Source organism: Phodopus roborovskii, unplaced genomic scaffold (genome assembly GCF_943737965.1).
Source record: "Phodopus roborovskii unplaced genomic scaffold, PHOROB, whole genome shotgun sequence".
NCBI lineage: Eukaryota > Metazoa > Chordata > Mammalia > Rodentia > Cricetidae > Phodopus > Phodopus roborovskii.
The window spans coordinates 8,693,782-8,710,890 of NW_026126651.1; the positions used below are offsets into that span (position 1 = coordinate 8,693,782).

The window sequence follows — 17,109 nt, forward strand, 5'->3', positions numbered from 1 at the left end:
GGTGGAAGGAAGAAGACCTAGGGGTCAGAAGATTTCACTTAGCTCGTCGTTAGTGGCAATAATTGTGCGTGACCAGTTCATTCCCAAAAGGCAGAATGGTGTGGTTGGTGACGAGGAGAGACTTGGGGCCGAGCATGTGGCTCTCACTGGGCCCTTTTGTTCCCTAGGACAAGTGGACCTGGGCCTGCTGCGGAGCCAGCAGCTGAGACTGTATGTCCTGAAAGCAGGCCGGGCACTACTTTCCCACCAAGACAGACTGAGGCAAATCCTGTCTCAGCCAGCAGTCCAGGAGACAGCAACTCTTCATACAGGTATGCTTTTAACAGCAGAAAAATACACCAAGCACACAAATGAATAAGCACTTCATAAAAGGACACTACAGGAGTCTTGTATGTGGCCCGACTGCCACTCACTTCCTGTAAATGCAGTTGTCACCTTACAAGGTCTGTGTGTCTGGGGGATGGATGCTCTGTTGAACTCTCGTGCCTGGCTGTGAACGGCACAGTGGGCCAGTGTATTACCTTTCGGAGAGATGTGGGCCGTTGAAAAGTAGAATGTACAAATCTTGTTTTCAAATTCAGATGATGGAGCAGCTGCATCCCCTGACCTTGGGGACATGTCACCCGAAGGGCCACAGCCTCCAATGATCCTCCTGCAGCAGTTACTGTCCTCGGCCACGCAGCCATCTCCTGTGAAAGCTATATTTGATAAACAGGAACTTGAGGTACGCTTGTCTAACCTTGACAGTTTCAGTTCAGTGGACCTTACTGTGAGTGACCGTCTAGCTCTGTACTGAGCAGCAGCAGCAGCGGCATTTGACTATCGTCCTTTCCTGCTTGGCCTTTCCCCTTCTCGGACATGTTTTGTTAATTCCTTCTGAGGTGCATGTGTAAATGTGTGCTTTCTGCAGTGCACTCCATGGAAGATGTTGGTCCCTCCCTTTTAGACGGTAGAGGTTAGGTGCGGACACTTCCCCATGGCCGTCTTCATTTTCCCAGGCGGCTGCTTTGGCCCTGTGTCAGTGTCTGGCTGTGGAATCCACACATCCTTCGAGTCCAGGCTGTGAAGACTGCAGCTCCAGTGAGGCCACAACCCCAGTCTCCGTGCAACACGTCCACCTTGCCAGGGCGAAGAAGCGCAGGCAGTCCCCAGCTCCTGCCCTGCCCATCGTGGTGCAGCTCATGGAGATGGGGTTTCCTAGGAAGAACATCGAGTTTGCTCTCAAGTCCCTCACTGGCTCCTCCGCGAATGCGTCTGGTTTGCCTGGTATGGCCTTGTCTCTCTTCTCATGCGTCCTTGTTTGTAGGTTTGAAGTCCAGTGCTATTGGTCTTGATGGCAGCTGAGTGTTTTTGCTCTTAGGTGTGGAAGCCTTGGTTGGGTGGCTGCTAGACCACTCTGATGTCCAGGTTACAGAGTTCTCGGATGCAGAAACAGTATCTGACGAGTATTCAGATGAGGAGGTGGTGGAGGATGTGGACGATACCCCTTACCCTGTGGTCAGTGGCTTCCACGTATCCTGCCTGTCTTACACAATGACTATCTTATATGCTTCTTTTCTCAATCCCTAAGAACCAATGCATGCCCTGTGAACGATTCCACAGGATTTACCTACAGTTCTGCTACGCACAGAGCAAAGCTGTCTGTTTTGCTGCTGAGATAATGATTGGGTTTTCTCCATTAAAATTCCTCTTAGCGTTCAGACAAACCATTGATTTAGTGATGTTGGGTAGCTTTTAGAAGATACTGAAAACCCCGAGAGGTCCTGTCTCTTGTAGTCACAGTTAACTCTGGAGGCTGAAAGCAGACGGACTGATTGAGCCTGAGAGTTCAAAGCCATTCTTGGCAACGTAGTTAGAAATTGTCTGGCTAGAATACAAACAAATATGCTGGGTTTTCTGTGCCAAAGGAGTTATGAGTTCAAGGATGGTTGGTGTTATACAGCAAGTTTCAGGTTGGCCTGGGAAGCATAGCAAGCCCCTCTGTCTTTAAAAATCAAAAAAATACCTGGCATGGTGCCCCATGCCTGTAATACCACTCTGGAGACTGAGGCGGAGGGATCAGGAGACTGAGACTAGCCTGGGATGCATAGTGACAGCCAGTCTGAAGATAACCGTCTAAGCAAACAGTAGATCGTGTTTGCTGTGACATACTGATTTTTGACCTGAGAAAATTGTTTTATAAAATTTACTTTTAAAAGCTTTGGAAACTTTTGTATGTTGAAAACTGTTAAGATTCATTTTGCCTAGAAAGATGGCTAAGAGGCTAAGAGCACTTGTTGATTTTACCGAAGACCCGTTCAGTTCTCAGCACCCACACGGTGGCCTACAGCCATACATAATGTCATCTGTCCTCTGTGGCACCAGCAATGTGCATGGTGTTCATATATACGTGCAGGCAAAACACTCATTAATATAATGTAGTACAATATAGTAATATATATTTAAAATGTCTTACAGAGTTATTTTGCATACTGTGCTATTGCTGTGAAGGTAGAAAGATTTTATAAAGAAAGCACAGTCTCAGTGTTATAGATTTCAGTGTTGCGCGTGCGTGTGCGTGCGTGCGTGCGTGCGTGCGTGTGTGTGTGTGTGTGTGTGTGTGTGTTTTATTTTTCAATAGGGTCGGATTAAGTAGTCCTGGCTGGCCTGGAACTCACTATGTAGACCAGAATGGCCCCAAACTCCCAGAGATCCATCTGTCTCTGCCTCCTGGGGTTAAAGGTGTGTGCACCATGCCCAGCGGGCAGTCTCCATAAGTGTATTTCTCAACTTTTCTTTTTTCAAATGTGTTTATATCGTTTAGGCTGCTGGTGCTGTTGTGACTGAGAGCCAGACTTACAAGAAGCGTGCTGATTTTCTGAGTAATGACGATTACGCCGTGTATGTGAGAGAGAACGTTCAGGTGGGCATTGCATAGAATGAGCCTCCTATGTCTTTTATCTGAGAGGACGCGAGCATCCTCAGATGCTGAGCAGGGATTGAGTTGCCAGGTCTCTGCTGTCCTGTGAGGGAAGTCACTGTGCTGGCCAATTAAGATTTGCTTAGGGAATGAGAGGAAGAGACCAGGGAGACAGCATGCTCTTAGGATGGTGGTTAGATCTATGTTGGGAAGGTTCAAATAGAACATGACGTAGGTCTTCGAAGTTTCTGGACTTGTGCTTATTAGGTTCTCATGTTGACAGGGTCTGTTACTGGGTGGACTCTCATGTTGCTTGTCTGCAGTAAGTTCACCATGCCTAGACCCATTATAGGCCTGAGTAGTGATTTTCTAACTTACATAATGCCGGTGGGTTTATTAGCTCAGGGTTTCTTTGATAGATTTTTTTTTCTTTTCTAATCAACTCTAATTGTATTACTGTAGTTCTTGTAGAAAAGGCAGGATAAGCACCATATTTATTTTCAGTGACACTAGAACGTTATCTATTCAGTTTTTCAATGATGCATTGGCGGTCTGCTGGAGGTGACTGAGAAGCTTTGGGCTGCTTATTATTGCCATGATGAGTTTATTAGCTGTAGGACGTGTTTGAGCTGTTACTCCCTTCTGATGATCAGAGTGTCCTTTTGTGTGAACACCATAATCTGTAGCTAGTGTTTTATGGCAGAAGATGACATAGGCTCATGTATATTTTCCTGGAGAGACCTGGTTCCACTTATGCTAAATATTACTTATCTTAGTTTGCTACTACGATTAAAAAAAAAAAAAAAAACCAAAAAAATCAAAGGAAAACCAAAGGAAAAGCTTTATATGGCTTATATGCCCCAATCACAGCCTGTCAAGTAGGGAAGCCAGGCCAGGACCTCAAGGCAAGACTCTAGAGACAGGAGCTGAGACACGCCACACAGAAAGGCAGCTTACTGTTTTTGCTCCCCACGCAAGGCTTGTCGAGCTTGCTTAGACCACTCGTCCAGGAATGTCACTGCCCACAGTGCCACGATGGGCCGGGCAGACATCAGTCATTAATCAAGGAAATGACTCTCAGACATGCACACAGGCCAGCCTGATGCAGATAGCTCCTCAATTAATGTTCCCTCTTCTTAGGTGACTCTAATTTGTGTCAAGTTGACAAACCAACCAGTACAATACTTTTAGCTTACTTCTGGGTCCTAAATAAAATCTTTCCCCGAAGAATTGAGAATACTACTTACATACATTGCGTCCTTTGTCTAGGTGTACTTGGCTGAACTTTCCATTTCAATTTTAGGTGGGAATGATGGTTAGATGCTGTCGAACATATGAAGAAGTATGTGAAGGTGATGTGGGAAAAGTCATCAAACTGGATAGAGATGGATTACATGACCTTAACGTGCAGTGTGATTGGCAGCAGAAAGGGGGCACTTACTGGGTTAGGTATATTCATGTGGAACTTATAGGTGAGCACATTCCTAGTTAATGTATTACATTTCTTAGAGACACAGTTCCCAGAAAGTGAACACTAATCACAGTGCGTTTGCCAATGAAATCCTTAGGCTATCCTCCACCGAGTTCTTCTTCTCACATCAAGATTGGTGATAAAGTACGAGTCAAAGCTTCTGTTACCACACCAAAATACAAGTGGGGATCTGTAACTCATCAAAGTGTGGGGCTTGTGAAAGGTAATAGCTTTGTTAAAGACGATGGTTTATTTATGTGTGTGTTTAGCATTTATTTCTTTTTACTAAGCTATAAAAAGTTCAATGAATGTGTCTGAGAAATACATAAAGGACAGAAATAACAGACATAAAGGATAGTCAGGCTAAACAAAACAGATTCTGGTATAAAGAGAAAACAGACGTATCACAGTTCCTGATTATTTTATCTTTAAATACTTGGATGCCAGTGTTAAGGCCATTGTTAGAACTTCTCAGGTACACAAGAACAGATGGCTCCTTTTTTATTCTATTTATTTATTTATTTAGGGCTTAAAAACGTCTTAAATGATCAAAACAAAATTAAAAAAAAAAAAAAAAAAAAAAAAAAAGATTGTGGCTGCTAAGTGTATGCCTGACAGAAGATAGTTCTTAAAGGGTGAAAAGTTTTACCATTACTAATATGGTATGAAGGGACTCAGTGCAGTTTTGACTTTCTCTAATTAAAAATGTTATTATGGAGATTATAAGCATAAATAAAAGAGACCACAGTATAGTGAGTGTCTTCCTCTTTTGGAGCTAGCTGATGATTTCACATGCCGTTTCATCGCTAAGTATTTTAGCCTGTACCTCCAAAGGAGTGTTCTTCATAAAATGTGAATAACCACAGCGCAGTACCACAGAGCTACAGGAACCGAGCTCTAGGTTTCCGTTGACTTTAAGGTGTCTCAGGCAGTTTCTGTCCTGTGCTAGCTTTCAGTGCCAATGGGAAAGACATCATTGTGGACTTCCCCCAACAGTCTCACTGGACTGGGCTGCTGTCTGAAATGGAGTTGGTGCCCAGCATTCATCCCGGGGTCACGTGAGTTTATGCTTTCATGATCACTCGGTCTGTTTCGGGAGGAAGAGTTTCCTGGGAGAGTTATTCACAGTGACCTCAGCCTTTCCTTATTGTCTGTTTTAAAAACAGGTGTGATGGCTGTCAGACTTTCCCTATCAATGGATCCAGATTCAAATGCAGAAATTGTGATGACTTTGATTTTTGTGAAACCTGTTTCAAGACAAAAAAACACAACACCAGGCATACTTTCGGCAGGATCAATGAGCCAGGTAGAGCTGAACGCTTACATTTTGTCTTCCATCAAACACCCCTAGTGACGTAACTCCTGAAGTTTGCTGTTGGTTCATGTGTGCACAGTGAGTGTTGTAGAGCAGGGAGAGGGAAGGGTCAGTCTGGTCCGTTTCCTCCCCCCCCCCCCCCCCGTCTTTCTTTTAGAGTAGTAAGGTTTGCTCGTCTGAATGTCCAGAAGAAATGCTAGAATTATCTCCATAAACTAAGAGCATGTTTAGTTGGATGCAGTGGAAATGCGTGGTGTAAGTTTTCATTTGCGCTATATATTTTTATTGAAATGAAATGCACTGAGCATAGAATGTGCCACTGTAAATACATTTATAGTGAATGTGTTAAGTATGATGTTGTACGACTGTCTTTTTTATGTATTTCCAAAACCATTTGTGTCCATCCAAACAGACAGTCACAACTAACTTCCTCATCTAGTCTTTCCTATTCCTGGTGTCATGGTTTGGCTTCCTATCACTGTGGTAAAACACCATGACCAAAGCAACTTGGGAAAGAAAGGGTTTATTTAATTTTACAACCTACAAATTCATAATCCATGGAGTTCTCTTTAAATTTACAGATACTTAAAATATGGTATAGTTAGAAGCTCTTTGCTGTGTAGTCCTCTTGGTTTCTCAAACATGGAGATACTGTCCAGTTCCACAAGTGTTTACCCTCTGTTTGTTTGACCACGTGCAATAGGGCAGTCCGCAGTATTTTGTGGCCGTTCTGGAAAGCAGCTGAAACGATGTCATAGCAGTCAGCCTGGAATGCTCTTAGACAGCTGGTCCCGAATGGTGAAGAGCCTGAGTGTGTCTTCGTCCGTAAGCCAGGCTTCTCGGCTCATTGATGGCAGTGAGCCCTGTTGGCAGTCATCGGGGTCTCAGGGGAAGGTATGTCTGTGGGGTGTGTCAGGAAACACTCGGATTCGGAAGTGGGGTTTTAGACCTTTGCAATGTACTGAGGAACCTTTAGCTTTGCTAATACCTCCTCAACACTCATTTTATATTTCAGTTCATAAATAATTTTAAATGTACAGAATAGTATATTGTGTATTAGTGTTAGATTTCTAAATGTTATGAACAACAGATTTTAAGTTATCAGTCGATTGTCCAGTTTCATTAACCAATTTTTTTTTTATTTCTATATACAAAGTCTTTATTTCTGTTATACTTCTGGTTAGAAGTTTTTCTAACATACAAATGAGTTTTGGGGATTGCATTAATACTGTTTGTACCTTGTGTGCCAATAGAGTAGATGTGATGGGAAGGGCCATTTTCTTTATCTCAACTGTAGTGTTTTCTGTGACCAAGTATTGCTATAAAAGGACTAACCCTGCAGCTGGGCAGCGACAGCACCCACCTTTAATCCCAGTGGTCTGGAGGCAGAGGCGGGTGGATCTCTGTGAGTTTGAGGCCAGCCTGGTCTACAGAGCTAGTTCCAGGACAGCCAGGGCTACTCACAGAGAAACCATGTCTTGAAAACCAGACCAAACCAAAACAACAACAACAAAAAAGGACTAACCATGGTCAGAAGTGTATAAATCTTGGAGAGAGACTTTGCTCTAATCAGCAAGTGGTGGGGAAGGATGGGATGTTCTTTCTTCAGGGTAAGGTTACATTTTCATAGTCCATTTCGTATTTAAAAATTTCAGGTTCAGGCTTCAGTGATACTATTTTATTTTACTTTGTGTGTGTGTGTGTGTGTGTGTGTGTGTGTCTGTCTGTCTGTCTGTCTGTCTGTCTGTCTGTCTGTCTGTCTGTCTGTCTGTGTCTGCCCATGGAGGCCAGAACTTGTTGATTTCCTACCATGTAGGTTTTTTGGGATTGAGCTCAGGTCATCAGGCTCAGCAGCAAGTGCCTTTGTCCACTGAGCCACCGTGATAGCTCCTCATGATGCATTTTAGCAGCTACACATAACTTAAATTGGTAACTAAGAGTATATTTTTTTGTCTCTCCTTTCTAAAACAGCATTGGATTCGTTTGGAGATTTTCCCAGATGTTCTTGTTCATAGATTAAAAATGATAGTAGACCCAGCAGACAGCAGCTACATGCCGTCCCTGGTTGTGGTATCAGGTGACTGAACTTGTTTACTCTAAGAGAAAGAAGCCTCTCCTTGTGTTTAATGAAGATTGTTTGTTTGATTTCTTTACTTTTTTTTTTAAATCCTAGGTGGGAATTCCTTAAATAACCTAATTGAACTAAAGACCATTAATATCAACCAAACTGACACCACTGTGCCCCTGCTAAATGACTGTGCAGAGGTGAGTTGGAGTAGTCCTGTTTCTTTTTGTGTGGTTTCATGTAGGACAAGGATGGCAACTATGTGTTAGCACTCAGCCCAGTGTTTTCTGTCTTCAGTATTTCAGTACCTTGTTTTATACAACTACTTTTGGGAAAGAAACAAAACTGGTTTTGCCGTTCACTGTTTTTGGTAATAAGCATAGGTTCATATTCTTGATACTCTTTAAAAAAAAAAAAAAAAAAAAAAAAAAAAGCTTTGGAATTATGCCTTTTTTCTCTTTTGGTTTTTGGTTTTTGGTTTTTTGAGACAGCATTCTCTGTGTAGCCCTCACTGACCTGGAACTTAATGTGTAGATCAGGCTATCTCCAACTCAGAGAGATCCATGTGCCTCTGCCCCCAAGTGCTGGGATTAAAGGCATGTACTACTATTGCCTGGCTTAATTTACTCTTTACATCAACACGTATTGGTAAACAATATCTTTTCCTTAGTGATAGATTTTCTGATGGCATTAAGGTGTTGAAATTGCTTCTTTGTTGTTGAGCCCTTTGCTTCAGCTGCTAGACTTGTAACATAGTGATAATTTGCAGAAAGAATCTGAATTTATTGTGTCCTTGAAAATCCACCTGGCAGCGGTTTTCTGTAAACAAGCAGGCTGTCTGTTCCCTCTGCTCAGGGTTCCTCTGGGGTCAGCTCTGACTGTGTGTGCTCCTTGGTGTGCCCAGATGAGCTAACTGGCTTCTTTGGGGGCAGGGAACAAAATCCCACCTTGCCTTCTTTATGCTTTCCTTTTCTGTAGTGGTTTCTGTTATTTCTCCACTGGTGGCCTTTTACCTTGGCTGCCTTCTACCCAGTCTCGTGAAGTCACAGGTGCGGTTTGTAGTCTGCCGTCCTAGAATCTCAGTGTCTGTTGCTGAGTCCTGAGAAGTCTGTAGCTCATTATTTTATCGTTCAGTATCACAGGTACATCGAGATTGCCATAAAACAGTGCAGGAGCTCAGGGATTGACTGTAAAATCCACGGTCTCATCCTGCTGGGACGCATCCGTGCTGAGGAGGAGGATTTGGCTGCGGTTCCTTTTCTGGCTTCAGATAATGAGGAGGAGGAGGACGACAGAGGCAACACTGGGAGGTGAGGGCTTCTCCCTGCTGGGCTTGCTTACCTTCTGTCCACCCTCAGACGGAAATGCATACTCAAAGTGAGGGTAGCATCATGCCTACTGGGATGTTTGATAGCTTAGTCAAGTTTTCAAAGCTAACTTGCAAGAAAATAAAATACAAAAAATACACATTGCTCCCCTCCCAAAAACAAAAAATTAGAAAAACTATTGAAAAAAAAAAAAGTTAATTTTGCTTTTAACTTGAAACATATCTGTTACTGTTTTGGTGTAAATCCTTGTAGCTTCCTTTTCTCTTCTGTGCTAGAACATGGTTTTCTACAGAAATAGTGTATATATTTTTTTGCCAATTGTTTTACTGTTAACTTAAATGTTTTATGGTAAAATATGCCAAGTATAATTTTCCACTTCAGCAATTTTAAGTTCATAATTCAGTGGCATTAAGTCCAGGGGCATCGTTATACAACTGTCTCTGGCTTGTCTTGAGGCTCTTGTGCACAGCTTCTATGAAATCTTAAGATTTCTTGTTATTCCTGACTTTGTATCATCATTCATCATACGTCTGTGGAGCATCTTCTGTGGTCAGTCCTGTGGCGGACATGCAAAATGAACTTAGACAGACTCTTCTGTGTCAGCTTGATGTTAGAGCTGTTAAGGGGATTGCGGATTGCCTTGAGGGGCTACAGTGGAACGTTGCCCCTGACAGGAAGTGTCAGTGTTATGAAGGGGGGGTGGGGGGGCAGGCAAAAGTAACGGAGTAGCTATGTCAGGGGTGACAGGTTCTTCCATTTGTGTTTATTCCATGACGTGTGTAACAAGGACTACAGGCTTCATTTGCAGCCCTGACAGGAACATTGCAGATAATCGCTTTCCACCCAAGTTGCTTTTGTAGATAAATTGATGTGTGTGGAGTTGTACAGAGAAACCACATGCAAAGTAAATTTCTGTGTCTCCATCCAGTATGCTAAGACCATGCTGGGTTCCTAGTAGGGCCAGTGCCTTCCATAGGCATTGGAGGCAACTCAGTTGACCAAAGACACTATGCTGTAAGTTACTCTCAGTGATGTAAGGAGACACAGAGAGAGTGAGCCAGCAACTGTGGGGTGAGCTGGGTAATTCCAGGACCTGTGGTACTGGGTTTATGTACTGCCTTATTTCAAAACTTCTTCAGACATTGATAAGGAAACGGTATGGGCATGTGTATACTAGCTTATTTACCATGTGAGAACTGTAGAGTAGTATTTTCTCATTTGGTGGCCACTAAAATGAATTGGGGCAGGTATAATTAATACCTCTATTATATAAGTGAGGTAAGCATAACTTAGTGATGAGGGTTTTTTATCTTTAATTGAATACAGTAAAAAAAAAAAATAGAGACATTTGAATGCATCTTTAAATTTCAAATAATGCTGTTACTATTATTATTATTATTAGGTAATAGTGTCTGGATTAATTGGCAGTCTAAGCAGTCTGTCTGATAGCCAGCACCCAAACTGCATTTGTCTATAGTGACTACATTTAGCTGACCATTTAGTACTTAATATCTTACTGTAACTCATTGAATATTCTGAATATCAGTACTTGTTTCCCAGCCATATATTTAACCAAAAGTCTATTACATGGTAATCTGGCACTATGTATATTAATTTGTTTGACTTTGCCTCATATCAGATAAGTCATCTTTTCTAAATTTTTATTTCTATACCATGGAGGTTTTGATCTTGTAAAGCAAATATTTCTTGCTGTATGACATTTATTTTTTTAAAGACCTACTTACATTAAGGGTAGTTTCTAAACCCAGAGTCTTGCATTCCTTGTCAAAATGGATTTTTAAAAAAAAGGTAAAAGAAGCAGGGTTTTCTCACGTGGCATCAATGTATCGTGGCATCAATGTATCAGTTGAGCACACTGAGACCCAGAGTACTATGGCTGATGTTGATTCCATGTCCTGCCATCAAGGACAGACAGGTCAGGATATGGGCTCAGCAGTGTAGGTAGCAACACAGGAACGAGAGGACGGTAGAGCCTCCGTCTTGGTGGGCTGGTGGCCAGGGTTTCTAACTTGTGTTATAGACAGAGGATATAAAGGAAGAACGTAGCATGTCTGTATTAGAATACCTCCAGTAGCATATAGTTAAATCTGTTTTTTTTTTTTTTTTTTTTTTTTTTTTTTTTTGAGAAATAAGATGACCACACAGATGTCTAGGCATGGCACCCTGCCAGGGCATTCCTCCAGTGGCTCCACAGGTCCATTTGTGCCCACTGTGTGCCCTGTTGACATGTAGGACTTGTGAAGCGGTGTCTTGTTGACCTTATGTTTAGGAAGAAAGCAGATTTGCCGCACTGGATTATACAAGCTTTGCTGCACAGAATCTTATGGTGTGGGAATGACCGATTTATCTGATACCAGAATGTTCTCCACCAAGAATAAAAGGTTAAAATATAAATTCTGCTATGAAAAGATAACATGTTACTGGGTGTGGTGGTACACACTCTATAATCCTAGCCCCTAGGAAGCTGAGTCAGGCAGATGTCTGTGAGTTTAAAGAACAGCCTAGTTTAGCTAGTGAGTTCCATGCCAAACAGTGCTACATATTGAGACCCTATCTCCAAAACAATCTAACAAACAAGTGGACAAAAACAAAACAGATTAACATCTGTAGAAATGTCTGTAGAAGTGTTGGCCCTCTGGAGCCCTTGCTCATATGCAGATTGGTAGTTTTATGTGTTAAAGCAAAACTTGTCAAGAGTTTCTAAGAGTGGAACGTGCTCAATACTTGGAGATGCTCTTTTGTGTGTTAAATGCTTTGCTGTGCTGAATGACTTTAACCCTGTCTTTGCTTTCCTGTCTAGTCTTATCAGAAAGAAGACTGCGGGGTTGGAGTCAGCAGCTACAATAAGAACCAAAGTGTTTGTGTGGGGACTCAATGACAAGGACCAGCTGGGAGGTCTCAAAGGCTCTAAGGTGCTTCCTTACCCTGTCCCCAGGGCTGTGAGTGCTTGCTTGGTGCGGCTTCTGTCTGAGGCTCAGCAGTAGCCAGGCTCTTTAAAGCTCCACTTTCTAGGTGGGGGTTTTGAATCCTTTTTTCAAAAGTAATACACGGCAGATCGAGTTTGTGAGCAGCTTCTCTCCTTTAGACACAGTTGTATTCTGGCCACCTACTAGACTATGACAAAAAGTAAAACATGTGAAATGATTTGACCATGCATAGGTCACAACTGTAGATTATAACTCTATGTTGCTTTCCGTACAATAAAACACATACTTAGAAAATAATGTGTAAAAATGCTGTAGTGGTACAAAGATGAGTAAATTGTGACTCTTTGCTTTCTGGTATTTGAAGTAGTATAGTTTTTTTTCTTTTTTTTAAAGATTTGTTTATTATGTATACAGCTTTCTGCGTACACATATACATGCAAGCCAGAAGAGAGTACCAGATCTTATTACAGGTGGTTGAGAGCCACATACACATTTTTATGCCAGAAGAGGGCAGCAGATCCCACTAGAGATGGTTGTGAGCCACCATGTAGTTGTTGGGAATTGAACTCAGGACCTCTGGATGATCAGTCAGTACTCTTAACCTCTCTGCCATCTCTCCAGCCTGAGGTGGTATAGCTTTTATGGATATTGCTTTGCGAGCATAGAGAAACAGGAAAAATAGTCACTTGCCATCATGGAGTGGCTTGTGGGTAGAGACTTATTCATCCCCCCTTCCCTTATTCCTCCCCCTCCCCTCCCCCTCCCTCCTTCTTCCCTTCTCTCCCTGCATTCTTCCCTCCCTCCCTCTCTTCCTCCCTCCCTCTCTTCCTTCCTCCCTGCATTCCTCCATCCTGACCAAAGTTTCCCTTCCCTCCTCCCCTCCCAGTCCCTTCTTTCACTGTTAGTAAGTCCTGGGACCGAGGTAAAGCCATATAACAGCTTCTGTGCCTGTACTTGATTTCATAAATAGCTACATTAAAGGCTAATTTGTAAAGTACTTACAAAAATAGATAAGGTTTTTCCAAAAAGAAAAAAAAAAGTAACTATAACAAAGCATTAGAATTAGGATTAAATTCATTGTGCATTCTGTCTTGTTTGAGGAGGTTCAAAAACAACTTCCTCTAGATTTTAGCATTGGGAGACAGCTCCGTTGGATGAGATGTGCCCTTTTACTTTTGTGACATCATCAGTCATGTGCCTCTATCACCTGTATTGTCGGGAAGCAGAGGCTGTTAGAACTCATTCGAACCTCCTCCATGTGCATACTTGAACTAAATTTTATTGTGATTTGGGCAGCCTTAAATTACATTTATGTCCTAAGGCCCAGATCCCCATTTTGCAGGGGTTGTTAGCAGTTAGATCTAGGTCTCATCTGGGCCAAAGCTTGTTTAACCTCACATTTCCAGATTATAGTCCATTCATTATGGTAAAACAAACCACCAAATAATAACAAAGGGTGCCTTAACCCAGATTTTTAATTTAAACCAAATCTATCTACAGTGGAAAACAGGAACGTTTGATTTCTTTCTTTTTTTCTTTTTCTTTTTCTATTTCAGGCAGGGCCTCACTATGTATCCCTGGCTGGCCTGGGACTAACTCTGATAGCTAGACTGGCCCTAACTTCACAAAGATCCCCATCTGCCTCTGCTTCGCATACTTTGAGAATAAAGAAGTGTCTTACCACGCCCAGTTAGCCAACACTTTCTTACATGTAAGCGAAGACAGTGCACAAGGCTGTGGCGTGGAGAGCAGCCTGGCCCTTTACTTGCACCTCTGTCTTGTGTATTGCTTGTCCTTCCCTGTTGCTGTGACAGAGCAGCAGCTCAAGGGACGAGAGACGCGCTGGGGTGCACATTTGAGAGGGGCGTCGTTTGCCGCGGTGGGGGAAGCGTGGTGGCAGGAGCTTGCGCATTACTTCTGAGCAGATCAGGAACCCGAGAGAAGATTGTGGGCAGTGTTGTGCTCTAGCCCTCAAGGCCAACCCCAAGTATCTCCTTTCCTCCACCCAGCCCACCTGCCACAGAATCTCCCGTTCTCCAGAATAGTGCCAGGAACTGGGGACCAAGTGTTCAAACACAAGAACCTGTGGGGACATCCGTGTTCAACTCCTAGCGTACAGGAAAGCAATGTTCTCAAGGACCTAGGTAGAAAGGCCCAGAGTGTGGCCGCTCATGTCTGTGTTTCACACTCCAAGTGTTACCAACAACGGCCGCTCTTTGCTGTGTGCGCGTGTATATGGCACTCCTCAGGCACCGTTTGCTTTGCTTTGCTTTGTTTTTGAGGCAGGGCCTTGCATTGGCTCCAAACTCACTGGTTAGGCTAGGTTAACTGAACAGCAAGCTCCAAAGGACCCGGCGGCCTTCCTTCCCAGCACCGAGATTATAAGTACAGGGCACCACACCTGGCTGATTGGACTCAAATCTCGTCACTGAGTCGTCTCCCCAGCCCTGATCTAATTGTGTATTCCCCCTGCAAATCCACTTTAGGTAACTCTAACTGTATTCTTTCATCCCTAAAATAGTTTGTGTTTCTAAGAGCTAAGGTCTCGTGTGGTTAAGGTATTCACATATTAACAACAATCCTTTATATCATCTGTTAAGATCACTTAGGATGTAAAAAGTTTACACATTATCTTTTTCCTTCCTTTGCTTTAAAAAATCCTATCCAGATCAAGGTTCCCTCCTTCTCCGAGACTCTGTCTGCTCTGAACGTGGTTCAGGTGGCTGGTGGCTCTAAGAGCTTGTTTGCAGGTATGCTTATTCTAATGCTGGGAAAATTATGTCTAACACACATTTAAAAGGCATCTTTTATGTTGTGTTGCTGAGACTTAGTCTGACTATTCCTTGCAGTGACTGTGGAAGGGAAGGTGTATTCTTGCGGAGAAGCCACAAACGGCCGTCTGGGACTGGGCATGTCCAGTGGGACAGTTCCGATTCCTCGGCAGATCACAGCCCTCAGCAGCTACGTGGTCAAGAAGGTGGCAGTCCACTCAGGTACGAGTCCAACATCAGCACGCATGTGCCTTTTGCTCCAGAAGCTGACTGAGGCCCTTGGGGACTCCCTTTTCCAGTTTTAGTTAACCACTCTGAAGGAAAGGTGGGTGATGTCAATCCCTGGATGGTCTCAGATTTAGTTATTAGTATTTAACAAAGCTTTCCGGAAGCCAGCATTATTGGCATTTCAGGTGTGGGCTGTACCTCTCAAAGGATAGTTAGTGTGTTCAGTCCTATAATGATTGCGTCAGGTTCAGCATTTTTAGCTATGAAAATACAAAGTTCTATTGCTTAAATATGTTATTTTACTGTGAAAAGCCAGTGGCTTTCATCACATCCCCCAAAGGACCTATGAATTCTCAGTGATGAGAAAGGTAATTTTCAGACAAGTCCATTGCTGTCCTTTAGTTTCAGCTTTGGCATTACTGGAATGTTCTGCAGCACTGTGCTAGACACCTGAGGGATGGAACTGAACTCTAGAAACCAAGTTCAGTTCAGCTGGATAGGGTCGGTACAACTGGCATCCCAAACACGAACTTACTTTTGTCCCCTGTTAAGCTCCGGGGCAGGGTCTGAACCCACTTGTCAGCCGTCTGCCTGTGAAGAGCGCCGGCTCCTCCGGCCTGTCCCTGTGGGAAGGTGGCTGGCTATAATGCTCTAGCCCCATGAGCCCTCTCTAGAGTTGAATTGCTGTTTTCTGTTGGTGATAAAGAGTAGAAAGTGAATACCGGATGCCAGGAGCCTCATCTGCTCCACTGCCTTGAAGCTTAGTGGTTTGCAGAGCCCTGACTATACAGCCAGTGCGCATGCCTGTAACCCGAGGCCGCACATTGGACTGGGAGAGTGTCAGGGGAAATCATAGCTGATGTGCTTTCACAGTAGTGGGTGCAGTGTCTTAGTAATAAGCTTGTTTAAATAGTTCCAGCACTCGGGAGGCAAAGGCAGGCGGATCTCTGTGAGTTCAAGGCCAGCCTGGTCTACAAAGTGAGTTCCTGGGTAGCCAAGGCTTCACAGAGAAACCCTGCCTCAACCCCTCTCCCCAAAGTATTTGTCATGGCATTTGGCAGTCTGCCTGCTTCCAGGGATCCTTTTTTCATTCCTTCATCTTTGAGCTCTTTCTATATTTAAAATAACAGAAGCTCCATAACAGTCATTATCATCTTGCTTCTTTTCAGGTAAAATATTTTTAACAATTTGTAATTCACTAAAATACATATATTATGTATATATCACCTAGAAAACTTTTGTAATAACTGTGATGATGGTTCTGTTTATTCATTTAGTTAACACATACACATAGAGTGCATTCTATATGCCAAGCAGAACGGGTAGCTAATTGTGAACTTTTTATACACTGCCTTCTCCTGGATGAATGTTGCAGGTGGCCGGCACGCTACAGCCTTAACTGTGGATGGGAAAGTATTTTCGTGGGGTGAAGGCGATGATGGAAAACTTGGACACTTCAGTAGAATGTAAGATTGTTTCCTTCAGTCTTGTTTATTAGTAAGAAACTGTTAACTAGTAATACTAGTGTATTTTTTCATAGTTGTTTTGCAGGAAATTATTGATTGGAATAAATATTAATTTTTAAAAACCTGGATGTATACACTATGGCTTCACGTATTCTCTTTTAAGGTTTGGTAGTTAGGGTGATGTATGTATTTTGCCGACCAAAGACGCGCCGCGCCCTCTCTGTGAAGAGATGTCTGGTGAGGAGTGTGATTTACTCTTGTCTTAGGAACTGTGACAAGCCGAGGCTGATAGAGGCCCTGAAGACCAAGCGCATTAGGGACATCGCCTGCGGTAGTTCTCACAGCGCGGCCTTGACGTCCAGCGGCGAGCTGTACACCTGGGGCCTTGGCGAGTATGGCCGCCTGGGACACGGCGATAATACAACACAGCTGAAGCCCAAAATGGTGACCACACACACTTTTATTGCTTCTAAAAACCTCCATCACTTTGATTGTTCAAGAGAAGATAAGCTCAAGTCTAGGTTTTTAAAGACACGAGCATTATTGACTTTCAGTCTGGAAAAATTTCATTTGCTTCCTCTGTTCCCGTGCCTCATTGTGTCCTTAAATTTGTAATCA

At 43.1% G+C, this 17,109-nt stretch overlaps 1 protein-coding gene across 1 annotated transcript in view; it reads left to right on the forward strand.

The window, feature by feature from the left end:
- Herc2 (HECT and RLD domain containing E3 ubiquitin protein ligase 2) overlaps positions 1 to 17,109 on the forward strand; it is a 147,309-nt gene that overhangs the window by 76,250 nt on the left and 53,950 nt on the right. Inside the window, exons 43-60 of the mRNA XM_051174266.1 lie at positions 168 to 311; positions 582 to 724; positions 999 to 1,266; positions 1,361 to 1,497; positions 2,804 to 2,902; positions 4,203 to 4,371; positions 4,468 to 4,593; positions 5,320 to 5,428; positions 5,537 to 5,676; positions 6,389 to 6,579; positions 7,657 to 7,762; positions 7,859 to 7,950; positions 8,885 to 9,060; positions 11,900 to 12,011; positions 14,695 to 14,776; positions 14,876 to 15,019; positions 16,401 to 16,491; positions 16,758 to 16,935. Of these exons, the coding sequence (XP_051030223.1) occupies positions 168 to 311; positions 582 to 724; positions 999 to 1,266; positions 1,361 to 1,497; positions 2,804 to 2,902; positions 4,203 to 4,371; positions 4,468 to 4,593; positions 5,320 to 5,428; positions 5,537 to 5,676; positions 6,389 to 6,579; positions 7,657 to 7,762; positions 7,859 to 7,950; positions 8,885 to 9,060; positions 11,900 to 12,011; positions 14,695 to 14,776; positions 14,876 to 15,019; positions 16,401 to 16,491; positions 16,758 to 16,935 (2,507 nt within the window). The remainder of the gene's footprint in view (positions 1 to 167; positions 312 to 581; positions 725 to 998; positions 1,267 to 1,360; positions 1,498 to 2,803; positions 2,903 to 4,202; positions 4,372 to 4,467; positions 4,594 to 5,319; positions 5,429 to 5,536; positions 5,677 to 6,388; positions 6,580 to 7,656; positions 7,763 to 7,858; positions 7,951 to 8,884; positions 9,061 to 11,899; positions 12,012 to 14,694; positions 14,777 to 14,875; positions 15,020 to 16,400; positions 16,492 to 16,757; positions 16,936 to 17,109) is intronic.